We start from the raw sequence: 20,844 nt of genomic DNA on the forward strand, positions 1-20,844 counted from the left end.
GAGGACCATGGATCCTTCCCTCTCTCAGAGGCGGCATCTTTGGCTCTTGCTTCGCTGCCCGGGGAAACGAAAGTAAAACGGAAGATCATCTTTAGTGGAAGTCACCCGGCCCTCAACGAGCTCGTCAACGAGGATACGAGAGGAAGCAGAAAAAGGAGCGTTTCTGCTTCTAGCTCTGGAAGAGATAAGCGGAAGGATAATAGACCAAGTCCTCCGTGAGTAATATTTCTGAGATGGTCTCTCCTTTAGTCAACCTATGAGTAACATCAAAATAATTACATTTAATGTCAGAGGTCTCCAATCAGATAAGAGCAGGAAAAGGAAGGTTGATTTCTTAAAAAGACTTGATTATGATATTTTGTGCCTTCAAGAGATGAGATTAAAGACACACGTAGATGTTTGTGAATTAAATAAAATGTGGAACACTGCCCATTCAATAATATCGATAGGGGAAGACAGTTCTGACGGAGTGGGTATTTTCTTTAAAAAAGATACGGTGAATATAATCAAAAGAAGAGACATAATACCGGGACGACTCCTCCTTGTTGATTGCTGTTATTACGGGCAAAGGTTGCGTATTATTAATGTTTATAATGCACCCGAACGAACGAAAAAGATACAATTGTTGAAAAAACTGAAGTATTTATTAGAGATTGGTTTTAATATAATTCTGTGTGGAGATTTTAACATTGTTACTGAAGCAACTGACAGAATATCCAAGGTTGAATTTAGAGAACTGCGGGAAAGCAAATTGTTGGTTAAAGTCTGTAAGGAAGCAGCACTCCGTGATTTATACAGGCACTTGCATCCACATACCGTCCATTACACTAGATTCGATCCGTTTACTAAAACAAGGATTGATAGATTCTACATATCACATAATGTTCAAGGTCTGAAATATGACACTCTTTTAACAGACTTTTCTGATCATATGGTGGTTATGGCAACAGTGTCGTGTTGTCCCCATGAATTTTTGAACTATTGGAAATTGAACACATCCTTGTTAGCAGACGAGTTGCTTGTGTCTGAAGTTAAATCCGAAATTAGGAAAATATTAGATCTTAAGATTTTTACTACTTCTTCCTCGGAACTTTGGGAGCTTCTTAAACGACGTATGTGTCAATTTTTTAAATTTAAAGCGAGAGAAATAAATCATGCAAAGAATGTAAAATATAACGAAGATGTGAGTAGATATATATATTTAAGAAATAAGAAGGAGAAGGAAGAGGAGGAGGAAAATCAAATGATGTCTCTTAAAGAGGACATTGATCGAGTCAACAGAGAAGTTTTATTTAATATGTTGCGACGTACTGACTTTCACGGGAACAGTGATTATATGATTCTTAATAATCAAAAGAAAAGTCGGAATGACTTTATTGTCTCAATTAAGGATAAACATGGAAAGTCAGTTTTTAAAGAAGAGGGGAAAAGACAAGTGATTAGAGATTATTGTTCGGAAATGTTTTCATCCATAGTTACAAACAGCGACGCTATTAACAATTTTTTGAGTGAAGTTGAACCATTAGATTCTGTCATTTATGAAACTTTGATTGGAAAAATTAAAAGAGAGGAAGTGGAGTCAGTAATTAACCAACTTAGTACCGATAAAACACCTGGTCTGGATGGACTCCCCTCTGAATTTTACAAAATTGTGAGTAAAGAACTGTCTGAATTGTTAACTCAGTACTTTAATGAAGGAATAGAAAGAGAAACAATGGGTAAATCGTTTTATGAAGGAGTTATGTGTTTATTATATAAGAAAGGTGATAGAGAAGACATTAACAATTATAGGCAACTGACAATAATGAATGTAGATTATAAGATTTTTGCTAAAATAATTATGTCTAGACTAGAGGATGTATTAGATATTATCATTGAAAAAGAACAAACATGCGCAATTAAGGGACGATTGATGTGGGATAATTTAAGTATGTTAAGAGAAATTATTTATAATGGAAAGGATTCAGAACTCTGCATTTTAGGCTTAGATCAAAGGAGGGCTTTTGATTCTGTTTCCCACTCTTATTTATGGAAAGTAATGAAAGCTTATAATTTTCCGGACCAATTTATTTCTATTATCCAATTGATTTATAAAAAGTCCCTAGTGCAAGTTAAGGTAAATGGAAAGCTCTCATCCCCTTTTAGTGCTGAGTGCGGGGTTAAACAAGGATGTCCTTTGAGTGCTGCGTTATATGTCCTTGCAATTAATCCCTTATTGAAAAGGATAAATGATGATAAACGGATCAAGGGATACGTCCTTGATAAATCCCTTAAAATCGCAGCTTTGGCGTATGCAGATGACGTGACGGTGATAATTAGAAACCAAAACGAACTGTCTTCAGTTATGGAGATATTACACCACTACGAACAGGCATCAGGTGCCAAACTGAACCAAGACAAAACTGAAGGGGTGTGGCTTGGACATCCGACCAGACAACCTAAAATGATGATCTCTCTTTGTAGGGAGATTAAAATTCTGGGTATATGGATTGATAATACTGACTCTAGTTTACTAAATTGGAATAAGAAAGAAAATGAAATAAAAATGGAAATTATGAAATGGGAAAATAAAGATACAAATTATAAAACACGTATTAATATTGTAAAAACACACATAATTTCGAAACTTCTTTTCCTTGCCGCAATTTTTCCTCCCCCGAGAACAACTGTAATGAAAATAAGTAAGATGTGCATTAAATTTATCTGGGGATCCAATCGAGAAGTGACTAAGAGGAAATTTATGTACAAGAGTAGGAAACACGGGGGTTTGGGAGCCCCAGACTTAGAGATTGTTTTGCGAATTCCTTTTATAAAAATTACTCAAAGCGCAATTTCTCGGGGTGCCCCGTGGGTTCGAGGGAAAGAGGAATTGTGGCAAAAGAAAAGGGGCAGGGCCAGAGCGGGTGTTCCATACCACAGACTTATGTTCGGTGACTTATCAAGTCAATGGGAACATTATGGTTTAAATTTTCTCCAAGATAATACGAAAAATATTTATAAAAAAATTAATGAAACCAAAAATGAAGGTGTAATTCAATATAAGTATGCAAATGAAGATGAAAACCTTTCAATAGTTAAAAATATACAAGACAAACTATTATCTGAAAACATGAGAGACGTGGTATGGCTCATCTCGCTCGGGCGTCTCCCTGTGAGGGCGGTGGTACAATGGAGTTGTTTTGTTACCACCATGAAATGTCCTATGACAGGCTGTGATGAAGATGAGACCCTAGAACATCTCCTATTGGATTGTTATAGGACAACTGAGATCAGGCAGAAAATGACAGAAATTGGCTATGATGTGGATGTTAATATTAAAGCAGTTAAATATGGTTTGTTTAAAGAAAAAATGTGTGACGACAAAAGGAGACTCTTTTGGTTAGTAATGTGTGTAATAAACACACATATTTGGAAAACCCGTACCAAAGGAGTGTTAGAACAAAAGATGATAAGTAGTGATGTGGTGAGTAAACATATCATTACAGACCTTCGGAGAAGACGAACAATGGACCTGAAACTTGGGAAAGTTTTCCCCTGGAACGAATTAAAACTGTAAGTCTTGTGAGCGTTGTGTGGACTCAGATGCTAGATTTTCCTCCTTGTTTCTCCCTTTTGTATGTGCTCAAGGTTTTGTATATGTAATTGTATGTGTATGTGCATTTTATATGTAAACTTGTTTACTTTAAATAAAGTTTTTTTTTAAAAAAAAAAAAAAGAAAGACCGGAGGCAAAGCCAGAGCTAAGGCCAAGACCCGCTCATCCCGTGCCGGGCTTCAGTTCCCCGTGGGTCGTGTCCACAGGCTGCTGCGCAAAGGCAACTATGCCGAGCGTGTAGGAGCCGGCGCCCCCGTTTACCTGGCAGCTGTGCTCGAGTACCTGACCGCTGAGATCCTGGAGCTGGCTGGCAACGCAGCCCGCGACAACAAGAAGACTCGTATCATCCCACGTCACCTGCAGCTGGCTGTGCGCAACGACGAGGAGCTCAACAAGCTCCTGGGGGGAGTCACCATCGCTCAGGGTGGTGTGCTGCCCAACATCCAGGCTGTGCTGCTGCCCAAGAAGACCGAGAAGCCCGCCAAGGCCAAGTAAACGCAAAACGCTCGGCTTCACCAAAAACAAAGGCTCTTTTAAGAGCCACACACTTCTCTCTGAGCAAACATCCTTCTTTCTGTTAGTGTTTGTAACAACTTGTGTCCTGGGAAATGTAGATTATGCATCTTGATTTACTTTGAAGTGTACGTTCATGTCATCTTAGTCACGGACTGAAATCCACCTTCAAAAAAAAAAAAATAAAGCTGTGTGCGTTTAGTCTATTTTGTGAATAAAACAAACTTTAGGTCTTGATATAAAACTGAAGCAAAAAGCTCTGTCTCCTGCGTTGTGGTGTGGGGTCGTGTTCAACCTCATTGCTCATCTTACTAATTAAGAATACATTGGATGTCACTAATTATTAGCTTAACTGACTGGACACTCATCATGGTTCACACTCTTTATAATTAAAACAGTTTCTAAGCTCATGGAAACAGACAACACGCAGTTCAAACCTTGTTAAACACAGGAAAATATAACAACGTGAGGTGGAGAGGGACAGGTGGAGGAAAATGTGCAGCTGTTTGCGACGTGTTCAGCGCTGCTGCTGAATTTGGGACATTTTCTCAAGGCACTTACATCTACGCTTAGGGTTTAGTGTCTATTGTGAGTAGAATAAAACAATTCGAAGAATAGAATGTGTTTAGGTTTACTTGGATAATAGGGGGCAGCTGGTGATCAGAAGAACAGGAAATGATTCCTAAGTGTGGGTTTTGTTAGAATGACTTTGTCAACCTGTTTTAAGGACAATAGTGGATTTTTGTTCTCAAAGCTTTTCATGCGACCTTAAAGCTCTCAAGAATGACATTAAGTTGCTGAACCCTGACCTCTGACGTGCCAAATCAGTTGGTTCAGCTATAAACTTTGGTGTGTAACTGTATAGTATGAAAAATGCATTGACAGTGGGGGTCTGCCTGTTATAAAGTGAGTGAAAGCTGCCTCAGCCAAGAACAAGAAGCCACAGTTACTAACCTGGGAAGAGGATAGTGGAGGGGGACACAGGGCAGCCCCGGACTCTTCTTCAGCTGGGATATCCAAAGAATCGGTGAGGTCAAGAAGTAAACTCAAGACTATTTTGAAATAATATATAGATTTTTAAACCTACAAATGATTAACAGAATGGTTTTATTGTGTTATTATACGAGTTGTGTCGCCAAATAACAACATAAATCGCCTTGAGGCGACTTATGTTGTGATTTGGCGCTATATAAATAAAATTGAATTGAATTGAAAATAATTTAATTCCCCTCATCCTTCACGCTACAGAGCTCCATGGTAAAATAAATAGCAGTACGGGCTCAGCTTGGAGTAAAATGTGTCCTTGAAATCACACAATATCAATTCAACTGGCCTAGATTTAGTCAGGTGAGGTTGTAGATTAGAGCATTTCAAGTGGATTATATTAGCTGGGTATCATTAAAATATACAGTGTACTTCCAGTACAACAGCCAGTGTAGGCTTTAAAAAAAAATAGAACTCAATATTTCATACAAGAATAATAACATGCATCTATGAATGTATTATGTGTTGTTTAATAGAATATTTTAAAATGTAGTTGCTAACCTTTAACAGTTTATTTCTTGTATGATGTTTCACAGTAAAAGTGGTGTGATGCTTGTATTACGAAGGTGTGATTGTAAATATTGAGTTGTTAATATTTGTATTCTTGTAGTTGCAGACTTGCTTAGACAGCACTAATGTGCACCATGATAAGATAAGATAACCTTTATTAGTCCCACACGTGGGAAATTTGTTTTGTCACAGCAGGAAGTGGACAGTGCAAAAGTTATGATAGTAATCCAAGTTGTAATTGTAATGAGGACAATGGAGGGGGAAAAAAAGCGCTTTAATAATAGGACATTGTGAATGACAGAGTGGTGAGTGAGTGAGAGGAAGGAGCTCTTGTGTGTTGCTGTGGTGGCTCTGAGAAGAGCCGTTGTTGAGTGTGAGAGTGGTGTCAGCTCACTTCTTCTTGGCTGCTGTGGCCGCCTTCTTGACTTTGGGCTTGGCGGCCTTCTTGGCGGGGGATTTCTTTGGTGCGGGAGCCTTCTTGAGCACCTTCTTGGGGGTCTTTGCTGCTTTCTTGGTGCTTTTGGGCGCTTTCTTGGCCGCCGCTGCGGGCTTCTTGGCCTTCTTGGGCGACTTCTTAGCGGCTGCGGGCTTCTTAGCTGCTGCTGCCTTCTTGGGCGACTTCTTAGCAGCTGCTGCCGGTTTCTTGGCTTTGGCCGCGGCGGGCTTCTTGGCTTTAGGAGCGGCTTTCTTCGCGGGCTTCTTGGCTTTGCTCTCAGTAACCTTCTTGTTCATCTTGAAGGATCCGGAGGCCCCGGTGCCCTTGGTCTGCACCAGAGTGCCCTTCGCCACCAGGCTCTTGATGGCGGTCTTTACGCGGGCCTTGTTCTTGTCCACATCGTAGCCTCCGGCAGCCAGAGCCTTCTTGAGCGCGGCTGCGGACACGCCGCTGCGCTCCTTGGAAGCGGCCACGGTTTTCACAATCAGCTCGCCCACGCTGGGGCCGACCTTCTTGGGCTTGGAAGCCGTCGTCTTCTTCTTCTTGGCCGCCTTGGCCGGGACGGCAGCAGGTGCGGGAGCTTCCTCGGACATTTTCCTCTTTCGCGTCTGATCGAGATTCACGGTACAGTGATGGCAAGTCGGAAGCGCCACGCTGCACTTAAACGCATCATGAGAACCGTTGAGAGTGAAGGCAGCGCGCGCAGCTCTCGCGTGTCTCGCAAAGCTTCATTTTGTGTTTCGTGTCTCGGGATCAAAGAGCTTAAAGTGAGTGTGTGAGCAGCACTGCAGGTCGACAGTGGAGCCGTCCACAGCGGGCTTGTGTCTCGTCGTGCAGGCCTCGTGTCGGGCTCTCGTGCTCTCTGCTCTCGGTTCGTGGAGCTCCCAAAGCTCGGCGACTCGGTGCGGAGGTCAGCGCTGCTCGGCGGCTTCTTGGACTCTTTTCTCTGCTGAAACCGGTGGAGCCGCAGCAGAGCTCCGTAAAAAGCCTTTTCTAGCTGATACACATGTTTGTTCACGCACTCCGAGTTAAAAGCAGCATCTGGTGAGCGCAGCTGTGGGACAAAGTGACGCTGCGAGCTCCCAGCAAACACACCGATGCTGCTGCAGGCCCACGGAGCAGCGAGACTTGTGTGACAGCTGCTCACTTCTAACCAAAGCACAGTTTCACTCACATTGTTGTACAGAAGCTTCATTAGTGACCTTACAGCAGCTCGCTTCCACACTTTGGCTTTGATCTTAGTCTGCATCCACAAACTGATCACTGAGTATCTCAATGTGTAATACTCAATACCTGCTAAAAACACACAGCCATCTCACTGTTAATCACTCTCTTTCGCTATTAGTCAAAAATTATTTTATCCTTGTATCTATTCTATTTATTATTATCGTAATAAGGTTGTTGTTATTATTTGTTATTTATTTTATCCTGCTCTGCCCATGTGGGTGCATTTCCCAGCTCTGGCACTAATAAAGCTTGTCTCATGCCCAGTATATCTCTGCTCCTCTTTCTGGAGGATTCTGTTATTATCCCACCTACTGAAAAATATGTGACCACAGTTTTTTTTGTGCATAAGTCAAATCCTGAACAATACCCCTGACCCACACCATCATGTGCTGACCAGTCACCGGAGTGTGTTTAGTGAGAGTCTGAGATGACCAAAAATCCCCTCTGAACACCACAGGAAATCATTCCTACCTCCTGTACAACTCCATCTTATGCACAGCACTTACTACAATAGTTGCATTATATAAAAGGTGGCTATGGAGCCATCAAATTAGGAGTTAGATTGAAGAAAGCTTTGATGGAAATTCCTCTGGGAATTGCAGAAAGCTGGATGTGAAGGACACAGCAGGGCCTGCCTGTGGCATAGGCAGTATAGGCAAATGCTAACAGTGTCATCCATCCAGGGGCACCACAAGTGAGGAAAAAACAATTAAAATGCTTTGTTGATGCTAGTTTTGTGCCAAAGCATTTTAATCTAATGACTGCTCAACTTTGCATATCAGAAGAAGAAAAGTACACTTTGAACTAAAACCAAGTGTTAAATAAAAAGTCGCATTAATTGTGTTCGTAGAAAGACAAAGTGACTACAAAGTAAAAACCGGAACACATTTCTGTTGACTGGGGGTCGGTACAGCGGATTGATAGCACCCAGTGACACAAAGGTGCACATCCGCGATTACAGTAGTTGTAACATAGTGAGCTGCATGTTTAACAGTTGGAATTCTGCTCGTCAGTATGACGTGTGTGGCTCTGAAAAGAGCCGTTGTGTTGACGTCTGAGTTGCAGTCAGCTTACTTTGAGCTCGTGTACTTGGTGACGGCCTTTGTGCCCTCAGACACGGCGTGCTTGGCCAGCTCACCGGGGAGAAGGAGTCGCACTGCGGTCTGGATCTCCCTGGAAGTGATGGTGGAGCGCTTGTTGTAGTGGGCCAGGCGAGACGCCTCGGCTGCGATGCGCTCGAAGATGTCGTTGACAAACGAGTTCATGATGCTCATGGCTTTGGAGGAGATCCCGGTGTCGGGGTGGACCTGCTTCAGCACCTTGTACACGTAGATGGCGTAGCTCTCCTTCCTGGTCTTTCTCTTCTTCTTGCCGCCCTTGCCGGCGGTCTTGGTCACGGCTTTCTTGGAGCCCTTCTTGGGCGCGGACTTGGCGGGTTCAGGCATTTTCTCTCCTCGATACTCTGCAGTAACGAATGAGCTGTTTGACCGAGAGCGGCACTTTTTATACAGGCTGTATGCTAATACCACTGCGCGGGCCCTCGGATCTCATTGGTGGAGCCGCACAGTGGGCCGGACGTTGTGTTGGAGGGAGTTTGTGAACTTTGCTGAAACAGGCGCGCATCTAACAAAGACAGTGGGCTGTGTGATTGTGTCCTCGTTTGCTGACAGTCATTTGTTCTAAATGAGCAGTACATGTAGAGCTCTGTGTGGCAGATATGGATGTGTTAGTAGCAGTAATGTCTTCGGACAACAATGCAATCATTTTAATAACAATTCTGCCTTGTTTCATGTTTCTGTAGCGCCCATGTAACATGGTGATAGTCACAGTTTACGCTCACCAGCACACAGCTTGAAAACTGAGTTTTAGCTCTCAGTGGAGATTAAACACTGGGCATAATTAGGTAACTGCATAGTTTTACTGAAGTCTAATGTCTCACTGGAGCACACATATTAGACTGAACCCCCTCTCTATATATATATATATAGTGTACAGGAACATCTGTGCCGAGTATAACCTGGAAGTCCCGAGGTCAAAATGGGAGATGCCCCCAAGGGTGGTGGAGAATGACCGAGCTAAGATCCTGTGGGACTTCCAGATACAGACGGACAAAATGGTGGTGGCTAACCAACCGGACATAGTGGTAGTAGACAAACAGAAGAAGACGGCCGTAGTGATCGATGTAGCGGTTCCGAATGACAGCAATATCAGGAAGAAGGAACACGAGAAGCTGGAGAAATACCAAGGGCTCAGAGAAGAGCTCGAGAGGATGTGGAGGGTGAAGGTAACGGTGGTCCCCGTGGTAATCGGAGCACTAGGTGCAGTGACTCCCAAGCTAGGCGAGTGGCTCCAGCAGATCCCGGGAATAACATCGGAGATCTCTGTCCAGAAGAGCGCAGACCTGGGAACAGCTAAGATACTGCGCAGGACCCTCAAGCTCCCAGGCCTCTGGTAGAGGACCCGAGCTTGAAGGATTGACCGCCCGCAGGGGCGTGCTGGGTGTTGTTGTTTTTTTATATATATATAGAGAGAGAGAGCGCCCACGGGAACATGGGCAAAAGGGCAAAAGTATTCATTTGGTGATTTATTATAATATGTAAATGCTGTTCTGTTTCATTTTAATCTGCTGCCGAGTCTCTTTGATGCTGATGGATAACACAGAGCACACAGCAAGAACACCTGCTCAACCAATCACATTCATTCCACTTTGATTTGCACAAACTCAAGTGCCCGTCTCTCATCTTTCTTTTAACAACAGTGTTGTGTTTGAGTGGTAGATTTTAATGATCTCTATATTGTCGAGTTTGACATCTCTGGAAGAGTTGGCAGTAATAAGGATCATTTTCTGTGGGAGAACAAAGATATGACCCGTGAATCAGATTCATAGATGACAGTTAGATTAGTTTTGTGAACGCTTATCTTATTTATTTATTTATTTTTATTTTTTTCTGAACTGAAGCCCTGCATGTGATGAGTGGGTCTCAGCCTTAACTCCAGCTTTGCCTTTGTTTTTGTTTTTTTTAAATTAAACTTCATTAAAGTGTGCAAATTAATTCAATTTCAATTTTATTTATATAGCTCCAAATCACAACAAAAGTCGCCTCAAGGCGCTTCATAGGTACAGAGAAAAACCCAACAATCATATGACCCACTATGAGCAGAAGTGGGTCAATTATCCAAAAATTGTACTCAAGTAAGAGTAGCATTACTTTAAAATATTATTACTCAAGTAAAAGTGAAAAGTAGATGTCAAAAAAGTTATTCAGGTAAGAGTAAAAAAGTACTTGGCGAAAAGACTACTCAAGTAGTGAGTAACTGTTTGAAATGTCCGATTTATTTTTTAAATAAATTTTATCAGACAAACAAAAATAAATAAATATACAAATATTACCATTTTCAAAAGGAATATATGTAAAAACATCAACAAAATAAGGCACAACAATTCTAATTTCCAGATTTCAGTTTTTCACAACATAAAGCTTTTTTCACCAATACCTACAGTAAATAATATAAATATATAAACAGTGCAAACAATTTCCAGTGACAAGATATGCTGTAAACTTTATATTCATTTTTGCTCCAAATGGCACAGCAGCCTCAGAGAAAACATTAGAACGAGGCATCTTCAACATATGTTCATACAAGGCAGCTCAGTTTACCATAAGTTTTATGGGTGTGCATCTATTTCTGCATATTTAACAAAAATGTGCCCTTTCTTCACTCAGTGAAGTGATGGTTAAGCATCAGCAGCAGTTTGCTCTCAAGGTTCTACTAAAAAGTTACCGGAAACTCCACTGGCGGCATGTTATCTAATGTGTTAAACTATTTTTTTTTTTTTTAAGTAACGAGTCGAATTTTGCAAATGTAGCGGAGTAAAAGTACCGTTTCTTCTTCATAAATGTACTCAATTAAAAGTAAAAAGTATCGTTCAAAAAGGTACTTTAAAAATAAATTTTTTAAAAAAACTTACTCAAGTAAATGTAACGGAGTAAATGTAACTCGTTACTACCCACCTCTGCCTATGAGCAAGCACTTTGGCGACAGTGGGCAGGAAAAACTCCCTTTTAACAGGAAGAAACCTCCGGCAGAACCAGGCTCAGGGAGGGGCGGGGCCATCTGCTGTGACCGGTTGGGGTGAGAGAAGGAAGACAGGATAAAGACATGCTGTGGAAGAGAGACAGAGGTTAATAACAGATATGATTCAATGCAGAGAGGTCTGTTAACACATAGTGAGTGAGAAAGGTGACTGGAAAGGAAAAACTCAATGCATCATGGGAATCCCTGGCAGCCTACGTCTATTGCAGCATAACTAAGGGAGGATTCAGGGTCACCTGGTCCAGCCCTAACTATATGCTTTAGCAAAAAGGAAAGTTTGAAGCCTAATCTTAAAAGTAGAGATAGTGTCTGTCTCCCGAATCCAAACTGGAAGCTGGTTCCACAGAAGAGGGGCCTGAAAACTGAAGGCTCTGCCTCCCATTCTACTTTTAAATACTCTAGGAACAACAAGTAGGCCTGCAGAGCGAGAGCGAAGTGCTCTAATAGGGTGATATGGTACTATAAGGTGAATAGTAGTATAATTCATTCTTAATTCAGAATTATACTTTCTGTTACCTTTTCTCTCCAAACCTCTGTGCTTGCTGATCACAATATACTTGATACCATTTCTTCATTAAATCATACATTTTAAAAGTAAGATTATCTGAAATCACTGACACTTTTGTGCCATCTTCACTCCTATCCCCCCATCCGACATTAACAAACACGCTCCAAGGTCGAGCCAAATACAAAATTAAAATCATCAAATTTTGCCAATAGGTGAACTTTATCTATAAGAGACTTAATAAAATTCACTCAACTTTTTGATGAGAACCTGGACCAGATGTAATTAGTAGAAGAGGGGCCTGAAAACTGAAGGCTCTGCCTCCCATTCTACTTTTAAATACTTTAGGAACAACAAGTAGGCCTGCAGAGCGAGAGCGAAGTGCTCTAATAGGGTGATATGGTACTACAAGGTCATTAAGATAAGATGGGGCCTGATTATTTAAGACCTTGTATGTGAGGAGCAGGATTTTGAATTCAATTCTGGATTTAACAGGAAGCCAAAACAGCAGAAATATGCTCTCTCTTTCTAGTCCCTGTCAGGACTCTTGCAGCAGCATTTTGGATCAGCTGAAGGCTTTTTTGGACATCCTGATAATAATGACTTACAGTAGTCCAGCCTAGAAGTAATAAATGCATGAACTGGTTTTTCAGCGTCACTCTGAGACAGGATATTTCTAACTTTAGAGATGTTGCGCAAATGGAAGAACGCAGTCTTACACATTTGTTTAATATGTGCGTTGAAGGACATGTCCTGGTCAAAAATGACTCCAAGGTTCCAAGGAAGTATGTCTGAGCAAGGTACCGTTCCTACACACTGCTCCCCGGGCGCCTGCTCAGTGGCTGCTCAGTGCTTCACTGAGTGAACAGGTCCAATGCAGAAAGAGTAATTTCCCCACAGGGATCGTTAAAGTAAAATATACACATAATCTTAATATTGTGGACTTTAGCTCATCAAACATCTACATCAAGGTTTCTCTGTGTCCAGGTGATTGTAGAGCCAGGCTCTGAGCACGCAGATCACATGGATGACACGGGTGCATCCTTACTGCTGTAAGACTTTGTGGGTTTGTAGACATGAAGCCATGTTGTAGGTCCACCTCTGTTCACATAATCATCATCTTTGTGAACACGACATGAACTTCCTGGACATGTATTGTTGTAGGGTCTACCTTAGAGTATAAAGCACCTTGAGGTGACTGTTGTTGTGATTTCGCGCTATATAAATAAAATTGAATTGAACTTGTGTTGACCAGGCCAACATTCAATTCAACCAACATTCGTTAGTTTTTGCTCCTGATTTCACCATCAGCTCTTCATCTGCTACACTGCTCCCTCTGAGAAATCAGTATCAGATAGATGCAGGTGACAGGGCTGACTAAATGATGCAATGAGCTCCCAGTTCAGACATCAGGCCCACGACTCCGTGCCAACCTGGGCGCGCTGTAGTATGTACCATACTGTACACTGCCCCCTATCGGTCATCGGCTCGCTCTGCAGGCACACAGGGAACGCGCTTCCGCAGCAGTCTTTGTGAGCTCGCTACACGGTTTCTCTCCGTGAGAAGAGAAGCTGTTTGTGTTATCGTTCGTGGACGGTGGAAAACAGCTTTGCTAGGAGCTTTAAACAATGATGCCCTTTACTCGAAATCGACGTGGGCTTAACTTTGGATATTGGAGCCTGTTTTTAATCGTGACGTCGACAAAAACGAAGCTTATCAGCAGCTTTCACCGTCTTCATGTTTGCTGACGTGTGGGATCAGGCACAAAGGAGCTGCTAGTATGTTTTTAGAGCCTCTGCATGTCGGGGTAAGTAAAACACAGACACGCAGAGTCATAAGAAGGTCGTGTTTCACGTCTGGTTGTAGCGCTGAAACATGGCTGCTGCTCTGGTTGAGCGTTGTGCCGTTTATCACCGACGGAGCGTTCCCCAGCGTCGGGAGCGCGCACTGGTCAGGATCCAGGTTACTCCGCTTTCTTTACAACCAGCTAGTCAAGTAGTGATGTTTTAATTTGGTGACAAAGTTACAGTTGGATGTCGTTACATTGCCATAAAGTGAAACCTCCTAGAAAAAGAAGTTATAGTTTTAGGAAGTCTTACATCCTTGTTGTTGGTTCAGAGGTTGTTTCAGCAAATTGCTGCGGAAATGTTAAAGTTTGAGTGCATTCTCAAGTGAGGGATGACTTCTTATTGGAACAGGCGGAACGAAGCCCAAATATCAACAGGACCTATTTTCTTTTGTCCATGACCTTCGCTGTCATCCAGTTTCTGGATGGGGAAAACTCAGATAAACTTCACTACAGTGATGTTCTCAGCAGGTACTTGATGCGAGACAAAAAATGACTGTTCCTTAACCAGGCTCTGATGGTTAAATAATCCACACACAGTGCGCGCAAACAGTGCTCCAGTTGTGCGTCTCCTCGAGTTTTAGTACTTCTTTAGTGGCTTGGTTGTTCTCCTGAGATAACGCGGTCAAGTGAGCTGTGATTTGTGCGCCGGGGTGAAGCCAGCCGACCTGTTACCCGCCGCGAACATTAAGACTCGCGGTAGCGCTTCTCCTCCTTCGCTGATCGCTAGCATAGCGCGCGTTACGGAAGTGCGACACCGTGTCGAAACGCCTGTTTCGAGCTTTTTTATCCTTAACTTTCTCCCGTAGCAGAGCACTGCACATGCTAATAGCATTATATTAGTACCAACTTCAGGTTTCCCGGATTAAAAACCCCTGTTATGACGTGAAAGTAATCCGGGACCAGTCCGCTTTTGCCCGCTACTCTGATTTGTACCGCTATGCTAACTTGACGTGTCGCTTTGCTGTCGCTAGCTCGGCAGGTAGCCGTGCTTTGAGCCAAGTGAATGTTTTCTGTTATGTGAGGTTTTAGCCGAAAAACGATGTTCAGCAAGTCTCGGTGGCTCTAACAGTGATCACTTAAACTGCACACAAATACTAAGACTAAGCAAAACACACAGAAAACTCACACCACACAGAGCCGCTTCTACTTCGCAACTAGCGAGCTAACTTGCGCTCGAAGCCCGGTAACCGGCGAGCTTCGCTAATCACGCTTACGTCCCGGTTGCGTGTGTTTAATATGCCAATAACGGCAAATCAATTCATCAGCAATCTAAGAGTTACATACTCACCTGTTGACGCAAACGCGAAATAACAGACGAGAAGAATCCCGAAGAGCGACGTACGAACACCGCTACCCATTTTGTCGCCGTGAAGACGTTCGCTCGGGACGGTAACGGTGCCAAATACGGTTGTGCCCCGAACTGGTTTCCTGGTTTCCGCATTAAAATGATTGGCCGTATTTACATTGTTGTAAATGACTTGTTGGTGTATATGTGAAACGTGTCAAATAACGCAGGATTTGAGATACTTTGCAAAACAGTTAATTTCTAAATTTTATATAACCCGTCATAAATCATGTTCACTGAACTCTACTTACCAATATAAGTAAAGACAATACACATAAAATAAATAGAAACATTGGAAATGACTTCTGTTTAAATGATCAGTTTTGTAAAAACTCCAATAATCCATAAATGCATTGATCGGCTCTACTTTCTAAAAGACTGTATGTTTGTTATATTTATTAATAACTGTTCATTTGTTTGTTTGTTTTTTTTAAACATTGCAGTCAGATCCTTAAATGTGTTTATATATGTTGATAAAACAGAATTAATATTCCAGTCAGTTATTTTATACCTAATATTTTGTCTTCATTGTGTTTCCAGTCACATCATAATCGAGTTGTTGAAGACTTTCAGAAAGGACAGAATGAGACTGACAGGTGAAAATCGATGATGACAGCTTAAGGATTCACTGTCGTTAACATAAGTGCACTGACACTTAATAATAAAAACAAAACTGTAAAATTAGAGTCCAGATGAGAGTTACAGCTGACATAAGTGGCATTATAACTTTTATTTATTATTTTTATAGTTTACATGTTGTGTATATTTAAAGTACCTAAATACATTTTTAAGAGGGCCACATGGTGACATCCAGGCTTTGCATCCACCACCTGGTATTTCTTTAGTATCTGCTCGGCCGGGTTTCCAAGCGATCTGAGCAGGTACTAAACTGTGATGTCACCGATTGGCTGGTCGGTGACGTCGCTTGATGAGTCGTAACAAGTCTGACAGGGTGACAGGCAGGTGATGCTGAAGAGGTTCATCAAATGGACACTGGTGTAACATCCGTGATGTCGATCAGACGTCCATCTTGGAAATATTCTTTAAAAAAAACTATCTGTGTGTTTTTGTAGCAACTTTAAGTAACAGGGCGTTCATACCACGTGTTAGAAGAGAGTAACCGTTACAGTGTGTTAATAGTTGTATATATTTCTAATGTATCTGACCTCGACTCTCTTTGTACCAACAGGAAGGAGGAAGAGGGCGACTTTACTTGGTGTCAGAGACAGAAATGAGAAAAAGCTGAAATGAGTGAGAAGGACGATGAAGGAAACATCTGTGCTGTGTCTGCTCTGTAAGTAGAATCTCCTGCACTACAGAGCAGGTTTATTATACCCAGGGTATATTTCTGTTATTCAGATTAGTTGACGCTAACATTGGTAATCAGGATATTCTGTCATATGAAGCTGATATGAGTTGATAAAACTCACTCAGTTAACCCGGGGTTTCCCTCCCTGCACCTCCACATGTGCTGTTTTCACACAGTTATGGATAAATGTATCAACATCAAAGAGACTGTCTGCTGCTGATGAAGAGTGTGTGTGTGTTTGTGTGAGCAATATACAGTAATGTAGTACTAGCAAACCTAGTACTGTACCAGTACTCTGTTGCTTTAGTCGAGTTTTATTGTCAACCAAACAATACACACTCAGGTAACAGTGGGACAAAACATCGTCCTCCTTCAAAGGTGAAAAACACTGTAAAATGACATGAAAATATAACAAATTCAAATATACATGTTTACAACTATACCGAAGATAAACTGAGAATAAGTTCAACAGTATTGTGCTTGAATAGAGAGAGTAAGGATGAGGGCTGTTCGATATAACCATATATATCAGATGACGATATAAAAACGTCTATCGTTTCAGTTTACGCTATCGTTTGTTTCGTGGTGTCGCAAAATAAACTGTTTACGTCAATATTTTTTCATGGTTTTGATGGTCGCTGTAGTGGCTATATTCATTTCTTTCTCTTATATTCAATATAACCACACTACGGACGCACAAGCGCCTGTTTTTATGCGTCGTCGTTAGCAACAACAACTGTAAAACCATCGTGTGTCCGCTTGTTTATGTTCCACATAAACCTTTCACAATAAAGCTCAAGATCCTGTTGAGACTTTTCAAAATAAACTGAATCACGTGAAAGAGTATGCAGTGTTTACGGATGAGAAGCAAAACAGCTACAACTTATGTCTAAAAATGTATCGTTTCATCGGTTAAAACACTCGACTCCAGCTACACTTCAAGCAAGTCGAGCTGCCCGAGATTCACAGAATTTACAGAAAATGTTACATTTTTGTGATTTATATCGTTATCGGACGATAGATGTTTTATATCAGGATATGAGATTTTGGTCATATCGCACAGCCCTAGTAAGGATAGAAAAGGATGATAATACATAAATACAATAGTACACAGAATAAATGCACTGCTCCAAAAACAAAGGGAAAACTTACACAACACAATGTAACTCCAAGCCAATCACACTTCTGTGAAATCAAACTGTCCACTTAGGAAGCAACACTGATTGACAATCAATGCCACACACTGTTGGATTAGACAACAGGTGGGAATTATTAGCAAGACATCCCAATAAAGGAGTGTTTCTGCAGGTGGTGACCACAGACCTTCTCTGTGCTGATGCTTTCTGGCTCATGTTTTGGTCACTTTTCAATGCTGGCTGTGATTTCACTCTAGTGATAGATTGAGACAAAGTCTACAATCCACACAAGTGGCTCAGGTAGTGCAGCTCATCCAGGATCACATCAATGTGAGCTGTGGCAGGAAGGTTTGCTGTGTGTCAGTGTAGTGTCCAGAGCATGGAGGCGCTACCAGGAGACAGGCCGGTACATCAGAAGGCCGTAGGAGGGCAACAACCCAGCAGCAGGACCGCTGCCTTCACCTTTGTGGAAGGAGGAACAGGAAGAGCACTGCCAGAGCAAAATGACCTCCAGCAGGCCACAAATGTACAGGTCTGCTCAAATGGTCAGAAACAGACTCCATGAGGGTGGCATGAGGGCCCGACGTCCACAGGTGGAGGTTGTGTTTACAGCCCAGCACCGTGCAGGACGTTTGGCATTTGCCAGAGAACACCGAGATGGCAAGTTTGCCCCTGGCAATGAAAGCAGAATCACACTGAGCACATGTGACAGATGTGACAGAGTCTGGACACAGCGTGGAGAACCTTCTGCTGCCTCCAACATCCTCCAGCATGATGGTTTGGCAGTGGGTCAGTTATGGTGTGGGGTGGCATTTCTTTTGGGGGGGGCTGCACAGCCCTCCATGTGTTCATCAGAGGTAGCCTGACTGCCATTAGGTACTGAGATGAAATCCTCAGACCCCCTGTGAGATCATATGTTGGTGCGGGCAGCTCTGGTTTCCTCCTAATGCAAGACAATGCTGAACCTCATGTGGCTGCAGTGTGTCAGCATTTCCTGCAGGACGAAGGCATTGATGCTGTGGACTGGTCCAGCTGTTCCCCAGACCTGATTCAACCCAGCACATCTGGGACGTCATGTCTCGCTCCGTCCACCAACTGCACCACAGACTGTCCAGGAGTTGGCAGATGCTTCAGTCCACGTCTGAGAGGAGGTCCATCAGGAGACCATCCACCACCTCATCAGGAGCATGTCCAGGTGTTGTAGGTCATACAGACACGTGGAGGCCACACACACTGTCGAGCTTCACTTTGACTTGTTGTAAGGACATTACTGTAGAGTGTTTTTCCTCTTTGAGTGTGACTCCAAATCCAGACCTCCATGGGTTGCTACATTGGATTTCCACTCATTCAACTATCTAAAGTATTTAATGAGAATATTTCATTCATTCAGATCTGGGATTCTTATTTTTGAGTTCCCTTTATTTTGAGCAGTGTGCAACACAGAGTCAACAGTGCAAGTGTTGGAAATGTCAGTCGTCTCAGGAAGGAGTGTGTACTATATTACTCTTTAGGACATTAGTCCTTCGCTACACCAACGAGTCCTCAGCAGCTGTTTATTTATTGATGGTACAACTTATTTTATTACAACACTGGTAGAATAAACAGTTTTTACTGAATAAAGTTACAAGTTTAAGAGTCAGTAACTCACTTTAAATATTGTTTGTATTTGATATTGATTGAGCCTCGTCTTCATATTTGCTGCAGCCATGATTGTGACCCTTCTGTTATAATCCTGACTTCAATAATATGAAAATTATTTAAACATTATATTTAGAACAATGTAAATGTGTGAAATGAAGAATACATTGAAATGATATAAATAATGTAACGTCAAAGATGAATTATTGCTATAGAAGATTTAATACTTAACTGGTCGCTTCATGAAGGCTGAATATGAAATATTTGCTCTGTAGGACATAACATAGCATCTATAACACTTTCTAACAAACAAACATATTCTAATAATAAACTAAACAAAGGAATTCACTTTCACTCGTTCATCAGTAAAGTCAGAGGTTGAGCTGGAGCTCGTGTCCCGTCACAGCCGTCACTCACACCAGATGTGAGAGTAGTGCGTTTGTTCGGTGCAGCATAACAAACTGGCTAATTAAAGTCTATATTTACACTTTTTATTTGAATACTTTATTTAATTCTATATGAGTAACAATAACAAAGTGAGCTGCACTGAAAACAGGTGAGCGTCTCAGTGTTCACAGTAATATTCACAGGAAATCTTAACACTTGTTAGACTTTTTAAGCCATGAGGAGGTTTTGCTAAACTCAGAATCTCCTCTAAGCTGCACTCTGACAACAGTCCAGCTCCATCAATGATCCCATTGTAGTTCTTATTAGTTACATGCTGTTTATAGTGAGTGGGCTTCTTTGCATGCTGCTCAGTGTCTTTGTCCCTTTGATGGGGTGTTGTTGTCACCCTGCTGGGTCCATAGGAGCCTCTACCAGGAGGCTGAGGGGCAGCGTTGGAGGTCATCAGTGTTTTTAGCCTGAAGTTAGCAGAGAGGCTAAACTTGACTCTTTGTTGCATTATAGAGACAGAAGTTTAAATAGTGTTTAACAGGACAATCGAGGCTAAAATGGTTTAAAAGATGAACTCATTAAAAAACACTAACAAATCTTCATGATTCAAATACTGAGAAGCTTCAACAACAAATATGTGTTCAAGCCAGCATGATGTTTGCTCCTGTAACTGATTGTTTTTCCATCTTGTTCTCTGAATATTTACCAAAGGGCTCCATAACTAATGTCATTCATTTTGTTTCTTATCATTGAAACTGTTGTAGAAAATCCACTTTGTTAAGAAAACAGAGAAGCGACGTCTTTATATGAGACTTCAGAAAAATGTTGTACAGGACAAACTGAACAACATCAGAGCGACATCACGACTTCCTGTAACTTTTCTCTGTCCAGCTAAACATGAGTACCTTCCATTTTCTCCTGCAGAGGATTCTGGGTAAAGTCAATCGTGCACTGACGTCCTGTGTGTGTGTTTTATTGTGCAGATGCAGCTGCAGTCGGCTCAGCAGTGAGAACTGAAGACGTCAGTCAAAGAGAAGGAAAAACAGTCAGAGCTGAGAGGTACAGCTGCTCTTCTTTTAGTACAAACACCATAAATCTGTTGCTCACAATCAAACTTTTCCTTTACTTTTAAGTTTGTGTCACTTTTCAAACCATCGTTACGAGTGCTTCCCAGAGACGATGAGTGAAAGAGCAAAGAGTAAAATATGAATCAAACTACAGCCACACAGACTCAAAGTGTCATGTGG

General features: G+C 41.9%; 2 protein-coding genes and 1 pseudogene across 6 annotated transcripts in view; 1 reads left to right on the forward strand and 2 right to left on the reverse strand.

The window, feature by feature from the left end:
- LOC146579219 (uncharacterized) overlaps positions 1-20,844 on the forward strand; it is a 176,529-nt gene that overhangs the window by 154,882 nt on the left and 803 nt on the right. Inside the window, exons 1-3 of one of the 5 annotated variants that reach the window (XR_014890435.1) lie at positions 13,580-13,731; positions 16,308-16,412; positions 20,581-20,656. The exons of 1 other annotated variant lie outside the window; for it this stretch is intronic. The gene's annotated coding sequence lies outside the window, so the exon portion shown is untranslated. Of the gene's footprint in view, positions 1-13,579; positions 13,732-16,307; positions 16,413-18,480; positions 18,759-19,032; positions 19,130-20,580; positions 20,657-20,844 lie in introns of those variants that run through there. 3 more of the 5 variants (XR_014890436.1, XR_014890438.1, XR_014890437.1) reach the window with 3 other exon arrangements.
- Positions 6,034-6,715, reverse strand: LOC146579236 (histone H1 pseudogene; annotated as a pseudogene).
- On the reverse strand, positions 8,145-8,776 carry LOC146579237 (histone H2B 1/2). Its single transcript, XM_085262665.1, has one exon. The coding sequence runs from the start codon at positions 8,767-8,769 to the stop codon at positions 8,395-8,397; it is 375 nt and encodes a 124-aa protein (XP_085118791.1). The 5' UTR covers positions 8,770-8,776; the 3' UTR covers positions 8,145-8,394.

Source organism: Mchenga conophoros, linkage group LG3, assembly GCF_057382185.1.
Source record: "Mchenga conophoros isolate Kocher_MC1m ecotype Shallow Benthic linkage group LG3, M_conophoros_male_GT1.1, whole genome shotgun sequence".
In the NCBI taxonomy this organism is placed as follows: Eukaryota; Metazoa; Chordata; class Actinopteri; order Cichliformes; family Cichlidae; genus Mchenga; species Mchenga conophoros.